The sequence below is a fragment of the Tinamus guttatus genome, unplaced genomic scaffold (assembly GCF_059628265.1).
Source record: "Tinamus guttatus ecotype Peru unplaced genomic scaffold, ASM5962826v1 Tinamus_guttatus_pri_ptg000817l, whole genome shotgun sequence".
NCBI lineage: Eukaryota > Metazoa > Chordata > Aves > Tinamiformes > Tinamidae > Tinamus > Tinamus guttatus.
In genome coordinates, this window is record NW_028289351.1 from 64872 (window position 1) to 83272 (window position 18401).

The following is an 18401-nucleotide window of genomic DNA, read 5'->3' on the forward strand; positions in this document are numbered from 1 at the left end:
TGGCACCTTCCACAGTCCCACCAGGTGCTGGAGGTGCCTCTGTCCCTGCCCCAAGGAAGGACCCTGATGCCACGTGTGCCTGAGCAGCAAGACCACCCTCCAGGACACCCGGGCCAGGCAGCGCGGAGCTGCACCTATCGCCCCTGCACGGGGAGGGGGCAGAAAGCCGCGGGCCCGTGGCCTGGAGAGCAGAGCGCAGCAGCGGGAGCAGCGGGGCCCCTCTCTCAGGAGCTGAAGCCGTGCGAGCTCCCAGGCTGCCCACGCACAGCCAGAGCATCAGGGCACGGCCCTGCTTGGAGAGTGGCTCTGTCCCCTTGAAGGCAGAGGAGGCGTCGCCGCATCCCCAGGGCATCCCGTGCATCCCTGCATGGGGCGTGCAGCCCTGGCCCCGCTCCGCACGCGGCTCTGCGCGGGAGACGTGCTGCACGGGGCTGCTCTCAGGAGGCACCAGGCACTGCTGCCCCAGCCTGTGTGCCCTCATCCCCCTCCTGGGGCCGGCACGTCATGCTGGGCTGCCCAGGGCCTTGACAAGGGCTACAAGAGACCCTGTGGCGGCAGCCCCGCGCGTGAGGCTCTGCGGGGCTCTCTCCTCCCTTTCAGGAGGTGCTGGCCTGGCAGCGTGTGCGCGAGCGCGGCCCAAGGGAGAGCATCGCAGCCAGAGACACCAGTTCTTCCCACCGCACCTTCCCCCGGCTCCGCCAGCTGCATCTCTGGGCTCTCCTGAGCACAGGGGCCGCGCGAGGCAGCTCCACGCTGCCGCTTGGCCCCACTGCCGCTGCTGCTGCTAGTTCCTGCCCTCAGCCGTGCTGTTCCCCTCTGCAGAGACCAGAGATCCTGTCTGCACACGGGATTCAGGTACTGCCTCTCTGTGTGGCACTACTGGGGGTGGTGGGGGCTGCCCAGGTTCTCCCCTCTCCTTTGAGGGTTCCTCCTCCTGCAGACAGATCTCCCACCCTGCCAAAAGCTCCTGCGCTTCCAGACAGGTCACCCACTTGCTCTGCCTGCCATCCTACAAGTGTGCTCCTCTTGCAGCTTTTTTTTAGTCTATATCTCTAGGCTCAGACTTCCATTTTCTATTTGCTGATTAAAATATTTAATTTTGCTGCTCTTGCTGCTGCATCTGCACATTCAGAATCACCCTTTTCTGCATAGCTCTTATGGACCCTAATTTCTTATAGTCAGTACAATATGTGAGCTGAGCTGCTGGAGTCCTTGGCCCCAGACAGCAGAAGCGCAGGCTCCCCTCAATCTGACAGAGGAGCCACCTCTCCCAGCAGAGGAGGCAGCTCTGGTGTCTGAGTGAGCCCATGAAGGGCATCTTGTCTTGCCCAATGACACCTAATGCCCAGGGAACACAGCCTTGACCCACTTCCTTAGAGAAGGACATCTAAAAGAGAAGCTCTTTTGGCGCTGAAATGAAGGATTTGGGGATAATAAAGAGACCTAGCACAGAGGCTCCCTTTCCAAAGCTCCCACAGTTTGTGTGCATAGACCCAATTTCATGTGGCATGTGCTCTTCCTGAAGGCCAGGTTATATTCCTGGAGCTTGTGCTATGCACAGCATAGCACATATAGAGCTAAATAAACTGCTCTATATGTGAGAGCTGTCTCCTATGAATGGTCCTTTATCTCGCCTAAGTCCTGAGCTGAGCTGTCCAGCACCTGATGGCAGCAGTGTCCAGTGCCCATCTGTGCCAGACACTGGTGTTTCTTGTGTTTCATTCATGTCTTTGCGCAGTCCTCCTAGCATTACTCTAACACTGTGATTTCTTTCACATTTCTCTTCCACTGCAGGCCCCCTTCAACACATGATGCCTCTCAACAACTCCACATCTACCCAGTTCACATTTATCCTCACGGGCATCTCTGGGCAGAAAAGGTTCGGTATCTGGCTCTCGCTTTCCTTCACTTTCCTTTACGTTGTTTCACTTCTGGGCAACTCCTCCATCCTGTACGTCACCAGGACTGATCCCAGCCTCCACAAGCCCATGTACCAATTCCTCTCCATGCTGGCCACCACAGATTTGGGGTTGTCCCTGTCTACACTGCCAACCGTGATGAGCATTCACTGGTTTAATGCCAGACAGATTGGTTTTGATGCTTGCTTGGCTCAATGTTTTTTCATTCATGTTTTCTCCTTCTTGGAGTCCTCAGTGCTTCTGGCCATGGCCTTTGATCGCTATGTGGCCATCTGCTACCCATTGAGATACTCCTCCATCCTCACCAGGGTCAGGACAACCAAGTTTGGACTGGCTGCCCTGTGCAGATATGTCATTGCAACTACCCCTGCAGTTGCAGTATTAAGAAGGTTGCCATTCTGTCCATCCCACGTGCTCTCCCACCCCTACTGCCTGCATCAGGATTTGATGAAGCTGGTTTGTGGAAACATCAAATTCAGTTACTTTTATGGCCTTGCTATAGCCTTTCTCATCCTCACATTAGACCCAGTGCTCATCCTTGTGTCCTATATCCTGATTGCTAAGGCAGTGGTGAGCACTGCATCCCCAGAGGAGCGCCTCAAGGTTTTAAACAACTGCTTGTCCCACATCCTGGCCGTCCTCATTCTTTACATCCCCATGCTTGGCTTGTCCATGGTGCACCGTTTTGGCAAACATGCCTCCCCTCTCGTGCACGTCCTCATGGCCAACATCTACCTGCTGGTGCCCCCCGTGCTCAACCCCATCATCTACAGCATTAAGACCAAGCAGATCCGCAGAGGTGTCCTCAGAGTCCTCATGCCAAGGCAACTTTGCATGGGGAAGGGAATGTGAGGGACGTGCAGGGACAGATCTCAGCCTGGGGGCAGAGACCTGGTGAGAAGTAGGGCTGTGCCATGGACCAAGGCAGCTTTTTGACTTCCACTGCATGTCCCCCACATGAAAATACTCCTGTTTCTTCTGCGCTGCCCTCTGTTACATAGTGGGGGCTCTGCTGGGTGAACACACATCTCAGGATAGCTGGATCATGGTGGCTTCAAAAGTCACAAAGGCCAATGAGCAATCAGAGGAGAAAGGAACAAGTGGGAAAAATAGCCAACCCTAATCCCTGGGTATCCTTTGCTCCTCAAAGCACCAGAGCTGCATGAGCAAGACCTTCCCCTGCTTTCAAATCCCCCTGGTGCTCTTCATCATGAGAATCCCTCTACTGAATGCTGCACAAATTCTGGTGGTGTACTGGATAAAAACAGGAATGGGATTTTTGTGGAGTGTGGATGGAAGGGGAATGCAGGGATCCAAGAAGGGAATCCTGGCCTTGTCCAAGATTTATCATGCCAGGTGGAGGGTCAGGGCTGGGGTTGGAACAGGAATGATCAAGCCAAGAGGAATGGAGAACTGTGCTAGCAGAGGCCACTCCCTCCATGGCTCTGCTCAGCCTCTGCACCTGCTCACCCTTCAGTCCCTCCTCTCTCCTTAGTAAAGTGCTGGCAAACTGGGCAAGCACCACTCTCTTCTGGGCAAGTGTGGGTCCTGCTGTGTCTGCGGGACATGTCGATGTGTCTGTGCGTAAGAAACACACCAGTGAGAATGGAGCTCAAGGAATCAGCAGGGTGGCTGAAACATCCTGGGGCAAAGCTATGGTCTATGCCATGGTGCCTCTTGCTAACGGCAGCGCTCTCCCTGTGTTGGTCAAGCTGCTGAGATACCCACAGGGCAGGGGAAGTTGTTGTGAACAATAAAGTCCTTTTTTCCCCCATCACCATAGCAGGCAGCCAAGAGAAAGCCCCTCAATTTTGTTTCAAATGCCTCTTTAGTTCTTTAACCAAAGAGAGGGAGGGATGGAGCAACCAAGCATTTGAAGGGAGAATGTAAAAGTGACAGCATCAACCAAAGATGGAAATATCTCTGTGCTATATCACCTTCCCTTGAGGCAGATAACAGAAAGACCCTGCTCTACACTCTAGTATAAATTGCCTTAAGTAATTCTTGCAGGGAAAAGAACAAGAGAGGAGGTGCTCTCCCAGGGACCCTGGGGTTCTCTCTGCTTGTCCTGTAGCCAAACACTGATGAACTCCCTAAGGGACTCCAAGGCTCAGATGCAGCTCCAGGCTCATTAGTGCACTAAGACAGTCTGGCTGATGCTTGGAACAGGCCACAGACTTTGTAATGAGCTGCAGAGCCTCAGCACTGGGGTCAGCAGGCTCTCTAGTTCCATTTACCTTCACCTGCAGCCCTTGCCCCACTCCTCGTCGCCTTTATCAGTAACACCCCCCCCTTTTTTTTTTTTGTTTATTTGTTGAACACTTACTAAACCAAATGCAGTGCAGTCATACATCCTCATTACAGAGAGAACAGAAACAGGTGGTTATTTATTGTGAAGAGAGAGAGCTATGACTCCAACAAAATGAGGTAGCACTGAGAAATACCCACGGGCAACAGAGCAGCACTGAAAAGTGCCAGTTGAGCAGAAGTAACCATCACTCTCTGTGCTCCATCCCCTTGCTACAAGAAAAGGGTAGTCAGAGCAGGCTCCTGCCCAGCACAGGACATCCCCAGGCATGAGGGCACTACCCAGAGCTCCACATCAGCCTCTGAGGTCTGGGAGGGAGGGCAGGGAAAGAGAGACCTTCCCCCTCTCACTGCAAGGGGAGGCACATATCAAGGTGCAAGAACAGGAAAACTCAGGACAAACATTGTCTGGTGGATACAGACAGAGCTGAGGGTTTTCCAGGCCATCTCCACCCCCACAACAGCCGGGCATCCCCCTTCTCCAGAGGGAGCAAGCCAAGGCCCTTGGGAGAGCCATGGCAGATGCCACCAGCCCAGGGCCCTAGGGCACCAGCACAAGGACCAGAGGCAGCAGGACCCACCACGGCAGAGCACACACGGATCGGCCGCTCGCCCCAGGGCTCACGTCTGCCACGTGAGCAGGAGAGGATCTCTTCTTCCAAGCGTAGTATTTGGCCACGGGCGCATTGGGGTTGCCCTGCGCAGGATCAAACCACAGCTGGATGCAGCGCCCACTGCCCCGCTGCTCCGTGCTGTATTTGTACGAGTGGGACCAGATCTTCTCACACAGGTCGGCCGCGCGGGGGAACACCTGCCAGAAGGGCCTGCACGGGGAGCCCCAAGGACAGCGGTTCGTTCCTGAGGGGGGACACAGCACCAGAGCCACATGAGCCAGCACCTCCCTCTCCTTCCTTGCGCCCACGCGGGAGGCCCTGCTAGGAGGCACAGCCCAGGCTGCGTCTTGGGGTGCTCTCTGCTTGGCCACCAGCCTCCCGACATGCCCAAGCCAAGACAGCTCCCAGCACGGAGCCCCAGGCAGGGAGCAGGGACGTGCCCAGCTCCAGGGACACTCACCCGTGGCCCAGTTCCAGCCCTTGTGCCAGTTCTCCTTGCAGGTGAGCGAGTCTTTGCAGTCCTCCCACCACTCCTCGCAGTCCTCCCTGCACAGCGGCACGTGCAGGATGCGCTCCCGCCGCCAGCTGCTCTCGGCCTCCAAGGACACAGGGACACGCACGGGGCTGCTGCCCATCCACACAGGGGCTCTGCTGCAGCGCGCGCCACAGCCCCAGCCCCTGCCCACCCTTGGCCCTGGCCTCCAGGCCTGAGCTCCAGCAGGGCCAGCCCAGCGCACATGCCCCCATCAAGAGCAGCTCCTGCACCACCCTGCCTGGCCCTAGGGACACGCTCACAAAACCCTGGCCCAAGGCACCTCTCGCCTGGAAAGGCCACCAGGGCACACGTGCCAGCCCGGCCCCACGCAGCTCACAGCCCCAGGAGGCACCAGCACGGAACAGCCCCTGGCAGCAGCACAACCCCACGGCCCTCAGGGGCAGCAGGGCTGACCCTACCTGGTCGATCCACGGCCCCAGGTTGGGCGAGCACTCGTACAAGCACGTGTCCTGCACAAAGTGCCGCTTGCACTTGGCTGCCATCAGCCCACAGTGGTTCCAGTTGAACTTGTACAGGTAGGACTGCTCCTTGTGGGCTTCGGAGCTGGTGTTGGCCGTGCAGCAGGCGTTGTCCTTCCAGGGGGAACACTGCAACGGAGCAGCAGAGCAGCCCGTGGGGAAGGGCAGGCTGCAGCTTGGAGCAGCCACAGGCAGCTGCAGCACCAGCTCCCTGCACTGACACCCACAGGGCTCCAGCACCTGCCCATGCGCAGCCACCCAAGGGCACCTGAGGCCCAGCAGCATCGCACCTGCCCATAGAGCAGCCCCTCCGGGCCAGGCTGCCTCTTGTGGTGCTTGGCATCCATGCAGACGTTCAGCAGCTGCTCCTTGGTGGCCGTCACGGAGCACGCGGCCAGCACAACAAGCAGCACCTGCCCCAGGGCCATCTCCACAGGGCAGGGGAGCAGCAGAGCTGCACGGACTAGGGGACAGCAGGGGACAGTGTGACCAGGAGCTGCAGGGCAGAGGCTGCACAAGGCACCACCACCATCAACACAGGGCTGCATCACATCCCTTCCATGGGGGATCCCTCTTCCCTTAAGCCACCTCCCTGCTCAAGCTCAGAGCTCTCACAGCCCAAAGCTCACACCAGCCAGCCACCCCCAAGCTGGGGATGCTTTTTAGCTAGGGCTCCAGAAGGAAACACTGGAAAGCAGAGGAGAACAGCTAAAAGCAGCAGCAGGCCAGTGCCCTGCCTGCACCACCAGCTGCAAGAGGCCCCCACATTCACTAAGGAAAGCTCCTCCCTCCCCTGCCTTGGCAAGGCACAACAACACAGTCAACTACTGCTTTGAAGACAAGGCTTGCAAAGCACAGAAAGGAAACATTACAGACTGCACTGCTAGCAATGACACAGGGGAAAACAACAACTACTGAACTAAAGAAACCACATGCTGCAGAAGCAGCTACGCTAGAGAACAGCCAAAGAACAAACTAAAGAAAGAGCCCCAAGCTCACCAGGCAAGAGGAGACCCTCCAACACCTCCACCAGAAACACCCAAAAGCACCCTGAACTCCAGCAGCCAGGGCTCAGCTTTAATAGGAAAGTCTCCTAACACAGATGCTGGAAGCACCTGGAAGGACTCCTAGGCTTAACGAGGTTTAGCAGCATCACCTTTGAGCAGGGCTTTAGGGACAGCTGTGCTGGGGTCTCTCCCCTGGGGAGACCCTTGAGTGGCTTGCTCTGAAAGACAGCTCTCCCCAGGAAATAAAGGCAAGAGGTGCAGTGCTCATATCAGAACCCAAGGTGCACAAAGAAGTGCTCTTGTCTGAGAGGAAGGCTGGGAACTCCCAAACTCAAAACCAATTTTAGGACAGGTGATTAGAAGTCTTTCTGTTCGGGAAGTCTACATATTTACTTCATCTGGTTTTTTTTTTGCCGGATGTGCCATTATATGTGATGTTCTCAATCTCCTTTTTTTCTTTCTCATGTGCTCTCCTATGATTGAAGTCTCTCTGATGGTCTTTTCATTCTATACTTTGAATATCATATTCTGTCCGTCCTCTGTTTCAACCTGTAGCAAACGTACATGTAATTAATACATTGCTTCTCTGTTAGTGCTAAATGACAGAGATGGTCTTACAAAAACAGCTATTGACACACTTGATGATGCAAAGACTGGGCTAGCAGCCATCACCTGGGGCTTCTGTGAGATTTTGTCAACAATCTTCCTCTTTCAGAGTCTGGTTGTAGAAGGTCATGTCACGTACGTTAGTACATAGATGTATTCTGCACCACAGATGCAGTCTGTACTCATGTGAAACCATCTGGTTTCCTCCTCCTGTTAGTCTTCACTTGGTATCATTACTGATCAAATATCACACTGGATGTTTCCTCAAAGTAAATCATGCCAAGAAGAGAAAAGCAGAAATCAGGTGGGAACCATGGACTGATGCATGGCTGATGCAAACTAATGTTATTTCTGCTCTACCAGAGCTTTTTCAATTGGTTTGATTTGGGCATACATATCTGTGCATACGTGAGGCCCACATTTTCTATCAGTATCTCTCATTTCATCTCCCTTTTGCGAGCCTATTTAGGTTATCTCAAAGTTGTCTGGAAATATCATAAATATTCTCCTAAGCACAAGCTAGGAATGAAGATTTGTTTTGGACTAAATGCTGTTCGACTGATCTACTTTTTCTGACCTCTTCAGCACAAACTAGATCAATCCTTTCCCCTTTACTGGCCCGTCCTAGCACCAGCCCTGCTCCCTGCATGGCACTTACTTTTCTCTATAGTAGTTGGAGATCTGTCCTCGAATGACACCTTTTTCAGGAAGAAAAAGCCTCCCCTCCCAACAAATCATAGTAAATGCAGTAAATTACTGGTGAAGTTAAAGGGTGTCTTCCCAAGAGACATGGTCAAGGCCATGCGTGTTGCAGGTGTCATTCTCTGAGCAAGGAGAGCCACAGGAGTTGTTTTCCCATTTCTCTGCATCCATTATGATTCCCCATGATAAGCACGGGTTGCATCGACCTTCTACGGATGCCTTTTGGACTATTTTCATGCAAACAAGGGATGTCTGGGATCTCTGTGATCAATCCTGCTTTGTGTGCCTTGGCGGAAAATAACCAGCAAGTTCAAGGCTTTTGTGTCTTTTTCCAGCTCATTCTAGGTGGATGTATCCACCACTCTATCATTTACATTTTAATTTTTTTTCATTCATATATTTATTTCTCAGGAATAGCAGAGATAGCATGAATCTTCACAAGATATTATCATAAGAGGAATATGCAATATAAAACATTACATTGGATTAAAATATTTATGCAACTGGAACATTCAGTGTTATGTATATTTCTTCTTATTAATGACATCTGATTGTGTGCAAGGCCAGCACTCACATGTGATCAGTAAAATGGCACATGTGTCAACCTGTGGCAGGTATCTCCAGTCAACACCAGGCAATGACTTTGCCCATCTGCTTTTAACCTCTGTCATGTCTGTGCAAACACACTGAGATCCTACAGCTCCAGTGCAGCTGAGGCCACAGCTACGGAGTCACATCCAGCTTCCTGTGCAGTTTCCTGATGATGCGTGTACGGATGTGCTTGATTTTCACACTGTACACAATGGGGTTCATCAGTGGTGGGACCAGCAAGTAGATGTTGGCTGTGATGATGTGAACAGTGGGAGAGGCATTTTGGGCAAACCTGTGAATCATAGAGAGACCAATCATTGGGATGTAGAAGATGAGGACAGCGCAGATGTGGGAAATGCAGGTGTTCAAGGCCTTAGAACGCTGCTCCTTGGAGGCAATCTTCAGCACAGTGATGAGGATCATCATGTAAGATGCAACGAGGAAGAGAGAGTCCAGAGCCACTGAGGAAAGAACAACTGTTAGGCCATAAATGCTACTGATTCTCCTGTCTGACTGGGCCACCCTTATCATATCCTGGTGTAGACAAAAAGAATAGGACAGAATGTTTACCGTGTGATATTGCATCCTCTTCAGAAGAAAGGGCCCTGGGAAAACCAAGAGCACTGCCCGGGTAGTCAAGCCCATTGCGATCTTGGTGACCACTGAGTTTGTGAGGATGGATGTATACCTCAGGGGCTCCCGGATGGCGACAAAGCGGTCAAAAGCCATGGCCACGAGCACAGCTGATTCAATGATGGAGAAGGTGTGGATGAAATATCCTTGGACGAGGCATGCATCAAAGTGGATGACTCTGTAATTGAACCAGAAGACACTCAACATTGATGGCAGGGTGGAGAAGGAGAGGCCCAGGTCAGAGAGTGCCAGCATGCAGAGGAAGTAGTACATGGGCTCATGGAGGGTCTGCTCCATTCTGATAATGAAGAGGATGGTGCAATTCCCCACAAAGGCTGTGAGATACATGGAGCAAATTGAGATAGAGATCCACATGTGGACATGCTCCAGACCAGGCAGCCCAGTCAGAAGAAAAAGAGGAGAAGTGAAGTCTGAACTGTTCCTTAAAGGCATGATATCCATGGATAGTCTTATTAATTCTGAAGCAATTGTTCCCTGTAACACAGACAGCACTGGGGCAATCATTGACATGGAATAGGATGTCCCAAACCAGAGTGTTTCACAGGAGGATGATGGAACCCTTGTAGTATTGCTGTGTTACGTATTTTAATGATGATTTGAGAAAATGTTTAGGGACCCACAAACTGAAAAAGCTGAAAAACATTGCCATAAAGTCATTAGAGATTTACCATACCAAATCATGGAGTAACGTGCAGGATCGTGGAGTGACTGAGGTGAGAAGGGACCTCTGGAAGCCTCTAGTCTAATACCTGCACAGAGAAGGATCCAACTCAAATGTGCACCTGGTTGCTCAGTGCTCTACCCATATGAGCTTCAAAGACCTCCAAATGCAGACATAAGAGGATGTTCCCCCTTTTGATTGCAGGGGTAAAGTTTTCTTCTTGTATCTAAAAGGAATTTCCCCAGCTCCAGCTTCAGCTGTTCTCTCACTTGTCCCACATAATTTTATTACCACCTCCAACCTCCTCTTCAGGCGTTGGGACTACCCTGAGGCACAGAAAACAATCTCTTCTTGGAGGTATCGCTTTCGGTCAGTTGGGAGTCCCTCTTTCCTATCACAAAAGTCATTTTTCTATCTTTTGCCTATTTCCCATGGAACTAAAAATGCCCTTTCCTGTCAGGCTTGATTGTCTCTCTAACCATTAGGTTTGAATGCATTTTTATCAGCAGCATGACACCCACCCTTTGAAGGAGAGCGATACAGAGATAAGCATTCGTGATCTTGTTGAGCTTCCCATCAGTAACCAAGAACCAATGGAGACCCTGGAAGACCGGAGCACCGATCCACAAGCAGACACTGGATGGATGGACACTCAGGCAGAAACACTTTCTTACCTGAATCACAGAGGCTCCCTCTGAACGGTGCAACACACTCAGAGCCTTCTGCTCGTCATGCTCTCCAGAGCATGAACGTGACGTGCCTGGAATGGGAGGAACATGCTCCTCTGCAAGAGGTTTTATAATGAAGCTCTGTGATGCCTCCAGTGACTTATTCAGCTGGGAACTGTAGATGATATTTACTACTTTGAACAGCAAATCCCCCTTAGCAGAGCGTAAACAGTGACACACTCCTGTGAATTAAATCAATTTAGATGCTTGGAGATCTTGCTGCTGCAGGAACCCCTTGGTATAGTGGTTGTGTCCTGTGGGAGAGGGAACTTCCCCAGACTCTGGTCATCCCTTCCTTCCTTCCTTTGAAAGCTATTTTTCAAATAGATCCTAAGATGCAGAGACTTCTTTTTGCCTTAAAATACTGTACTGAAAGATATAGGTCATGAATTTACTGGCTTTCCTTGGCATACATGTTTTCTAAGAAGACTAACAGAAAAATCTAACATAATGAGTTACAACTGTTCCAGAACTTGAGCGTGAATAGAAACAGGCAGTTTGGTTAAAGCATAAGAGCTGGGGGTTGCAATCAGAGCCCCTGGGACAGTCCAAGCATTTCCAGCAGGCAGTGATGCATTGCCTGTTAAAGTTTTCCTTGTGTATGTAATCTTGCTGTAAACCTGGGTGAAAAATCATTCAGGCCTTGACATGCCATTGTAATGTGATTTTGAGAGGTAGACAAGGTGTAGCAGTCACGCGTGTCTCCTTTTTGAGGGGAGTTCCACAGTGCTGCAGCACCCACATTGCACCAGCTCAGTGCTCCAAAGTCATCCGTGTGGCTCGTGAACCAGCAAGGAATGGACGTCTCTATCCCCGTTTGCACAAAGGAGTCGAGGCTGGGGAAATCAGGGTCCCTTTGTGGTCACTGCAGAGTATTGGAGCCAGCTGGAGCAATGAAACATGATCACTTACTTAGGGATTGCATCAGGGCAGCCTTAAAGCGGGAATTCACTCCAGAAAGAGCAGCAACACACAGGGATGAGCCAGGCACTTCCCTGTGTTCAGAGGGTGCTTTAGATGGCTCCAAATGCCCATCACCGTGGGAGAAGCAGAATAGAGAATGAGGGCAACCTGCTGGGACCACCACACAGCACCAGCACCAGGAGTGATCTCTAGGACAGGGCCAAGCTGCCTTGCGTCCTGCTTTACAAGCTCAGGAATGTTTTTGAAATGTTAAAACACAAGCTGTGCTTCTTTTTCAAACCCCAATTGCTCACTAAACAGAGCACTCGGGGACTTTTTTGCAAGACAGGCCCAGTGTCCATTTGCTGGTAAGATGACATTTTGATGCTGCCTATTGGGACAAGGCCACATAGCGCCCAAGGGCCATGGCCAGAAGCACCACGGACTCCTTGAAGGGGCACAAATGGACACTGAGGAAACATGGAATTGAATCCGTTTCCCTGACACTAACCCAGAAAGTCCTCATTGCAGTTGGCACTGTGAACAGAGACAACCTTAACCGGGTGACAGTGGCACTAGAGTGGACACAGATGCTGGTCTCATGAGGGGCTGCTTCACAGCAGCACAGAGGAGAGACCCATCTGCTGCTGTCAGGAGCGATGCAGCAATGGGGATCCAGCTGGTCGGAGGTATCTTCCAACCATGGCTGGTCCACCTGCCAGGGTGGCCACGCATGGATGGAGAATGTCAGGACTGGGAGGCGCTTTATCCAGTTCAGGTGGAAAATGAATTGTGGCTCAAAAATAGAATTGACAAGAAAAATGTACATTCCAGTGGAAAACATCATTTCCTAACATGTGAACTCACAAGCTACCTGAAGCTGGGAGAGGCAGAGACAAGATTGTTCAGCTACCTGGAACATCGGATCATCTTATTAGAGCACTCAGGAGGGCCAGGTGCCTGAGACTTCCTCCTTCCTCTTCTCCCAGCCTGACATGCTTGCTTCTTGCTCTCATGCCTTTGGTTCTCCTTCCACTTTAGGGAGAGAAAAGCTATGTCAGGAAGGCTGCAAGAGGGGCAGGAGGAGGTAGGGGAGTTCCTGAGTGTCATCTGGCTGGGCCCCCTCTCTGCAGGCAGGAGGAAAGGAGTGAGTGGAACAAAGCGGTCCGTGTATTGACAACAGTGTGAAATACTCCACATTCTTTGGTGAACAGGAGTAGGGAGTACAGGCAGGGAGGTCGTGCTATGAGTATGTGATTGGGTGCAGTTGACCTTGGGGGAAAACAGGATGGGGGCAGAGGGATCCTTATCAACAAATGACCACGCAATGAAACTTATTAGACTAGGCACAAGTGTAATGAGCTAATGCATATTAACTTTCACACCAAGGGGAGGCATAAAGTCACTTCAATCAGACATGATGTATGAGCAGGAAGGGGGAAGATACCAAGGAGCAACATACGTTAGGCGGGTTGCGAAGTGTGTAACTTTTGAGTACCTTAGGCAATGGGGAAAAAGGGAGGGCATACCCCGGTAGGGAAATTAGGACAAAAGGAGGCTGCGCCCTCCTGTAATTTGAGAGTCCCCACAGGGGTGTGTGCCGGTGGATTCTCCCTTTATTCTAATAAAGTTATAGGAGTCCTATGTCTCCTTTGTGGACATTCGGCTCTTGACAGCAAGATTTTGCGCACAGGGGCAACTCTGCGGGTTGCTGGAGGTGTTGCAGGCTAGGAGTGGAGGAGATGCAAAGGGGAAGGTTCAGCAGCCAGGCCCATGGACCAGGAGAAGCAGCAGGAGCAGCTGGGGGAGGAAAGCGGGGAGCCCATCCTGAGACTGTCCTGCAAACCTTCCTGGGCCACCTAGAATGTACAGATATGTTGCTCATGCTCTGCTGGAAAGAGGCTGCACCCCACTTTGCTCTGCCAGGTTCATCCTACATAATATCACTCAGAGACCTCTGAGTGTTCCTCTCTGCCTTCAGTGTCCAAGGTGGCCAAAGGAAGGGAAGTCCCCTGTGACAACCCATGCTGGAGGAAGTTCTCCTTCCCCTTGTGGTGTGAAGCTCAAGGTGCTCCACAAGGCAGTGAGGGATGCCAGAAGCCACAACTTCATTCTTTCCCCTGTGCCTTCTCTACCTCACCACTCTGGGCCCTGTTGCTTCTTTTCCGGGCCCTGCTTTGGTCATACTGCTAATCTGGACCCCATAGCATCTCTTGCTACAGTCCTTGTTTGGACAACGTATTTTGTTCATCTCTGTCCTGCTCTTGGTGAGCTTTTCTTCATCCCCATGGCTTTGATGCCAATGCTACTGCCGAGCTACTACACCTTGCCTGGGCCACTGGTCTCCTGGGACGACTGGTCTGTGGACAGGTATCCCTTGTCCTTATGAGTGTCTCTATCCCCTAGGGCTGTGGATCAACTAGTTCTTTCAGGAGTTGTGGGCTTCACAGGCCAGAAAGGGAGTAGATGCAGAGCCATTGCTCAGGAAGGGGTCTGGAGCCAAAACTTGGCCAACTCATAAGAGATAAGGTGAAATGTATAGAGTGCTGGGATCCTAGGCAGCAATATTCATTTGCTCATGCTCCAAATCCTATGTGTTTAATTGCATGAAAATAGAAATACACAACAAATGCATGGATTAGCCTATGCAGAAATGAATATGGAAGGAAGATCAGTACTAGCGTCAGGTTCACCTGTGTTTGGGCTGACAGTCCATCCTGTGCATGGACAGTAGCTCTGGCATCCCCTGCAAACACGAGACTGCTGGTGCATGCCTGTAGTTTTACTTTTGATCATTAAAGCACAGATGAGACTATGGTCAGCCCAACCTGATGGCATGTCTCACAGCTTATCCAGATGGACTGAGGTGATTTCTTCAGAAGGAATACAGCCTCAAGGAATCCCCTTGTGAAATCCTCTGCAGACCCTCAGACCTGCTTTGGAAAAGGGATTCTTGCCTGAGACACCACATTTCCTTTCACTCTCTCTCACCTTTAACTCTCCACCTGACCCACTCAGAAGGACTCTTCCTGTTGATAATGCGTTCTGGCTTGTTGATTACTGCATTCTCTACATCACTACTGCAAATGGCTAATATTTTCCGGCTCCGTATAGATAGAAGGATCCAGCACTCTGTTATTTAGCTTTTAAACTTTTTTGAAGTATTTTTTGTATATTTATTTATTTCTCAGGCATAGTTCAGATAAAACAACTCTTCACACGAGATTGTCAAAATAAAATGCAATGCAACATATTACAATTATTTCAGCTATTTATGCAGCTACATCAGCTGGGATCATACACATTTCTTCTTATTAATGACATCTGATTGTGTGCAAGGCCAGCACTCATTTGTGATCAGTAAAATGGCACACGTGTCAACCTGTGGCAGGTGTCTCCAGTCAACACTAGGCAATGACTTTGCCCATCTGCTTCTAATCTCAGTCATGTCTGTGCAAACACACTGAGATCCTACAGCTCCAGTGCAGCTGAGGCCACAGCTACAGGGTCACATCCAGCTTCCTGCACAGTTTCCTGATGATGCGCGTACGGATCTGCTTGATTTTCACACTGTACACAATGGGGTACATCAGTGGTGGGACCAGCAAGTAAACATTGGCCATGATGATGTGAAGAGTTTGAGAGGCATTTTGGGCAAACCTGTGAATCATTGAGAGACCAATCATTGGGATGTAGAAGATGAGGACAGCGCAGATGTGGGAAATGCAGGTGTTCAAGGCCTTAGAACGCTGCTCCTTGGAGGCAATCCTCAGCACAGTGATGAGGATCATCATGTAAGACGCAACGAGGAAGAGAGAGTCCAGAGCCACTGAGGAAAGAATTACTGTTAGGCCATAAATGCTACTGATTCTCCTGTCTGACTGGGCAACCCTCATGATATCCTGGTGTAGACAAAAAGAGTAGGAAAGAACATTTATTGTGTGGTATTGCATCCTCTTCAGAAGAAAAGGCCCTGGGAAAACCAAGAGTACCGCCCGGATAGTCAAGCCCATTGTGATCTTGGTGACCACTGAGTTTGTGAGGATGGATGTATACCTCAGGGGCTCCCGGATGGCGACAAAGCGGTCAAAAGCCATGGCCATGAGCACAGCTGATTCAATGATAGAGAAGGTGTGGATGAAATATGTCTGGACAAGGCATGCATCAAGGTGGATGGCTCTGTAATTGAACCAGAAGACACTCAACATTGATGGCAGGGTGGAGGATGAAAGGCCTAGGTCAGAGAGTGCCAGCATGCAGAGGAAGTAGTACATGGGCTCATGGAGGGTCTGCTCTGTTCTGATAATGAAGAGGATGGTGCAATACCCCACAAAGGCTGTGAGATACATGGAGCAAATTGGGATGGAGATCCACATGTGGACATGCTCCAGACCAGGCAGCCCAGTCAGAAGAAAAACAGGAGGAGTGAGGTCTGAACTGTTCCTTAAAGGCATGATATCCATGGATAGTCTTATTAATTCTGAAGCAATTGTTCCCTGTAACACAGACAGCACTGGGAGAATCATTGACATGGAATAGGGTGTCCCAAACCAGAGTGTTTCAGAGGATGATGATGGGAACACTGTGGTAGTTGGGAACAATTCAAATGTGCAGCTGGTTGCTCTGTCCTCTACCCATATGAGCTTCCAAGGCCTCCAAATGCAGACATAAGAGGATGTTCCCCCTCTCAATTGCAGGGGGAATCTTTTCTTCTTATATCTAAAAGGAATTTCCCCAGCTCCAGCTTCAGCTGTTCTCTCAGTTGTCCTGCATAATTTTATTACCACCTCCAACCTCCTCTTCAGGAGTTGGGACCACCCTGAGGCACAGAAAACAATCTCTTCTTGGAGGTATCGCTTTCGGTCAGTTGGGAGTCCCCCTTTCTTATCAAAAATGTCATTTTTCTATCTTTTGCCTATTTCCCATGGAACTAAAAATGCCATTTACTGTCAGGCTTGATTGTCTCTCTAACCATTAGGCTTGAATGCATTCTTATCAGCAGCATGACACCCACCCTTTGAAGGAGAGCGATACAGAGATAAGCATCCATGATCTTGCTGAGCTTCCCATCAGTAACCAAGAACCAATGGAGACCCTGGAAGACCGGAGCACCGATCCACAAGCAGACACTGGATGGATGGACGCTCAGGCAGAAATGCTTTCTTACCTGAATCACAGAGGCTCCCTCTGAACGGTGCAACACACTGAGAGCCTTCTGCTCGTCATGCTCTCCAGAGCATGAACGTGACGTGCCTTGAATGGGAGGAACATGCTCCTCTGCAAGAGGTTTTATAATGAAGCTCTGTGATGCCTCCAGTGACTTATTCAGCTGGGAACTGCAGATGATATTTACTACTTTGAACAGCAAATCCCCCTTAGCAGAGCGTAAACAGTGACACACTCCTGTGAATTAAATCAATTTAGATGCTTGGAGATTTTGCTGCTGCAGGAACCCCTTGGTATAGTGGTTGCGTCTTGTGGTAGAGGGAACTTCCCCAGACTCTGGTCATCCCTTTCTTCCTTCCTTTGAAAGCTATTTTTCAAATAGATCCTAAGATGCAGAGACTTCTTTTTGCTTTAAAATACTGTGTGGAAAGATACAGGTCATGAGTTTACTGGCTTTCCTTGGCATACATGTTTTCTAAGAAGACTAACAGAAAAATCTAACATAATGAGTTACAACTCTTCCAGAACTTGAGCGTGAATGGAAACAGGCAGTATGGTTAAAGCATAAGAGCTGGGGGTTGCAATCAGATCCCCTGGGACAGTCCAAGCATTTCCAGCAGGCAGTGATGCATTGCCTGTTAAAGTTTTCCTTGTGTATGTAATCTTGCTGTAAACCTGGGTGAAAAATCATTCAGGCCTTGACATGCCATTGTAATGTGATTTTGAGAGGTAGACAAGGTGTAGCAGTCACGCGTGTCTCCTTTTTGAGGGGAGTTCCACAGTCCTGCAGCACCTACATTGCACCAGCTCAGTGCTCCAAAGTCATCCGTGTGGCTCGTGAACCAGCAAGGAATGGACGTCTCTATCCCCGTTTGCACAAAGGAGTCGAGGCTGGGGAAATCAGGGTCCCTTTGTGGTCACTGCAGAGTATTGGAGCCAGCTGGAGCAATGAAACATGATCACTTACTTAGGGATTGCATCAGGGCAGCCTTAAAGCGGGAAATCAATCCAGAAAGAGCAGCAACTCACAGGGATGAGCCAGGCACTTCCCTCTGTTCAGAGGGTGCCTTAGATGCCTCCAAATGCCCATCACCATGGGAGAAGCAGAATAGAGAATGAGGGCAACCTGCTGGGACCACCACACAGCACCAGCACCAGGAGTGATCTCTAGGACAGGGCCGAGCTGCCTTGTGTCCTGCTTTACAAGCTCAGGAATGTTTTTGAAATGTTAAAACACAAGCTGTGCTTCTTTTTCAAACCCCAATTGCTCACTAAACAGAGCACTCGGGGACTTTTTTGCATGACAGGCCCAGTGTCCATTTGCTGGTAAGATGACATTTTAATGCTGCCTATTGGGAGAAGGCCACATAGCGCCCAAGGGCCATGGACAGAAGCACCACGGACTCCTTGAAGGGGCACAAATGGACACTGAGAAAACATGGAATTGAATCCGTTTCCCTGACACTAACCCAGAAAGTCCTCATTGCAGTTGGCACTGTAAACAGAGACAACCTCAACTGGGTGACAGT

At 50.5% G+C, this 18401-nt stretch overlaps 4 protein-coding genes across 4 annotated transcripts; 1 reads left to right on the top strand and 3 right to left on the bottom strand.

Moving 5' to 3' along the window:
* Positions 1-1808: 1808 nt before the first annotated feature.
* Positions 1809-2771, top strand: LOC148591433 (olfactory receptor 51Q1-like). Its single transcript, XM_088537583.1, has one exon. It carries the CDS (start codon positions 1809-1811, stop codon positions 2769-2771), a length of 963 nt encoding a protein of 320 aa, XP_088393709.1.
* Positions 2772-4767: 1996 nt separating this feature from the next.
* LOC148591434 (folate receptor alpha-like) lies at positions 4768-6282 on the bottom strand. The gene is made up of 4 exons (XM_088537579.1): positions 6145-6282; positions 5795-5983; positions 5301-5436; positions 4768-5084 (listed from the first exon to the last, which is right to left on the bottom strand). Exons 1-4 carry the CDS (start codon positions 6280-6282, stop codon positions 4768-4770), a joined length of 780 nt encoding a protein of 259 aa, XP_088393705.1.
* A 2120-nt stretch (positions 6283-8402) lies between these two features.
* LOC148591435 (olfactory receptor 51G2-like) lies at positions 8403-9828 on the bottom strand. Its single transcript, XM_088537584.1, has 2 exons — positions 8932-9828; positions 8403-8477 (listed from the first exon to the last, which is right to left on the bottom strand). Exons 1-2 carry the CDS (start codon positions 9766-9768, stop codon positions 8403-8405), a joined length of 912 nt encoding a protein of 303 aa, XP_088393710.1. The 5' UTR covers positions 9769-9828.
* Positions 9829-15206: 5378 nt separating this feature from the next.
* Positions 15207-16160, bottom strand: LOC148591436 (olfactory receptor 51G2-like). The gene has a single exon (XM_088537586.1). It carries the CDS (start codon positions 16158-16160, stop codon positions 15207-15209), a length of 954 nt encoding a protein of 317 aa, XP_088393712.1.
* Positions 16161-18401: the final 2241 nt, after the last annotated feature.

Coding starts and splice junctions, on each gene's coding strand:
- LOC148591433 (XM_088537583.1), top strand. CDS start 1,809: ATGATGCCTCTCAACAACTCCACATCTACCCAGTTCACATTTATCCTC.
- LOC148591434 (XM_088537579.1), bottom strand. CDS start 6,282: ATGGCCCTGGGGCAGGTGCTGCTTGTTGTGCTGGCCGCGTGCTCCGTG. Junction 5,984..6,144: donor AGGGGCTGCTCTATGGGCAG/GTGCGATGCTGC, acceptor GCTCCGTTGCAG/TGTTCCCCCTGGAAGGACAA. Junction 5,085..5,300: donor GGGCTGGAACTGGGCCACGG/GTGAGTGTCCCT, acceptor GTCCCCCCTCAG/GAACGAACCGCTGTCCTTGG.
- LOC148591435 (XM_088537584.1), bottom strand. CDS start 9,768: ATGTGGATCTCTATCTCAATTTGCTCCATGTATCTCACAGCCTTTGTG. Junction 8,478..8,931: donor AGCACATCCGTACACGCATC/ATCAGGAAACTG, acceptor AAAGCCTTGAAC/TTGCTGGTTATTTTCCGCCA.
- LOC148591436 (XM_088537586.1), bottom strand. CDS start 16,160: ATGCCTTTAAGGAACAGTTCAGACCTCACTCCTCCTGTTTTTCTTCTG.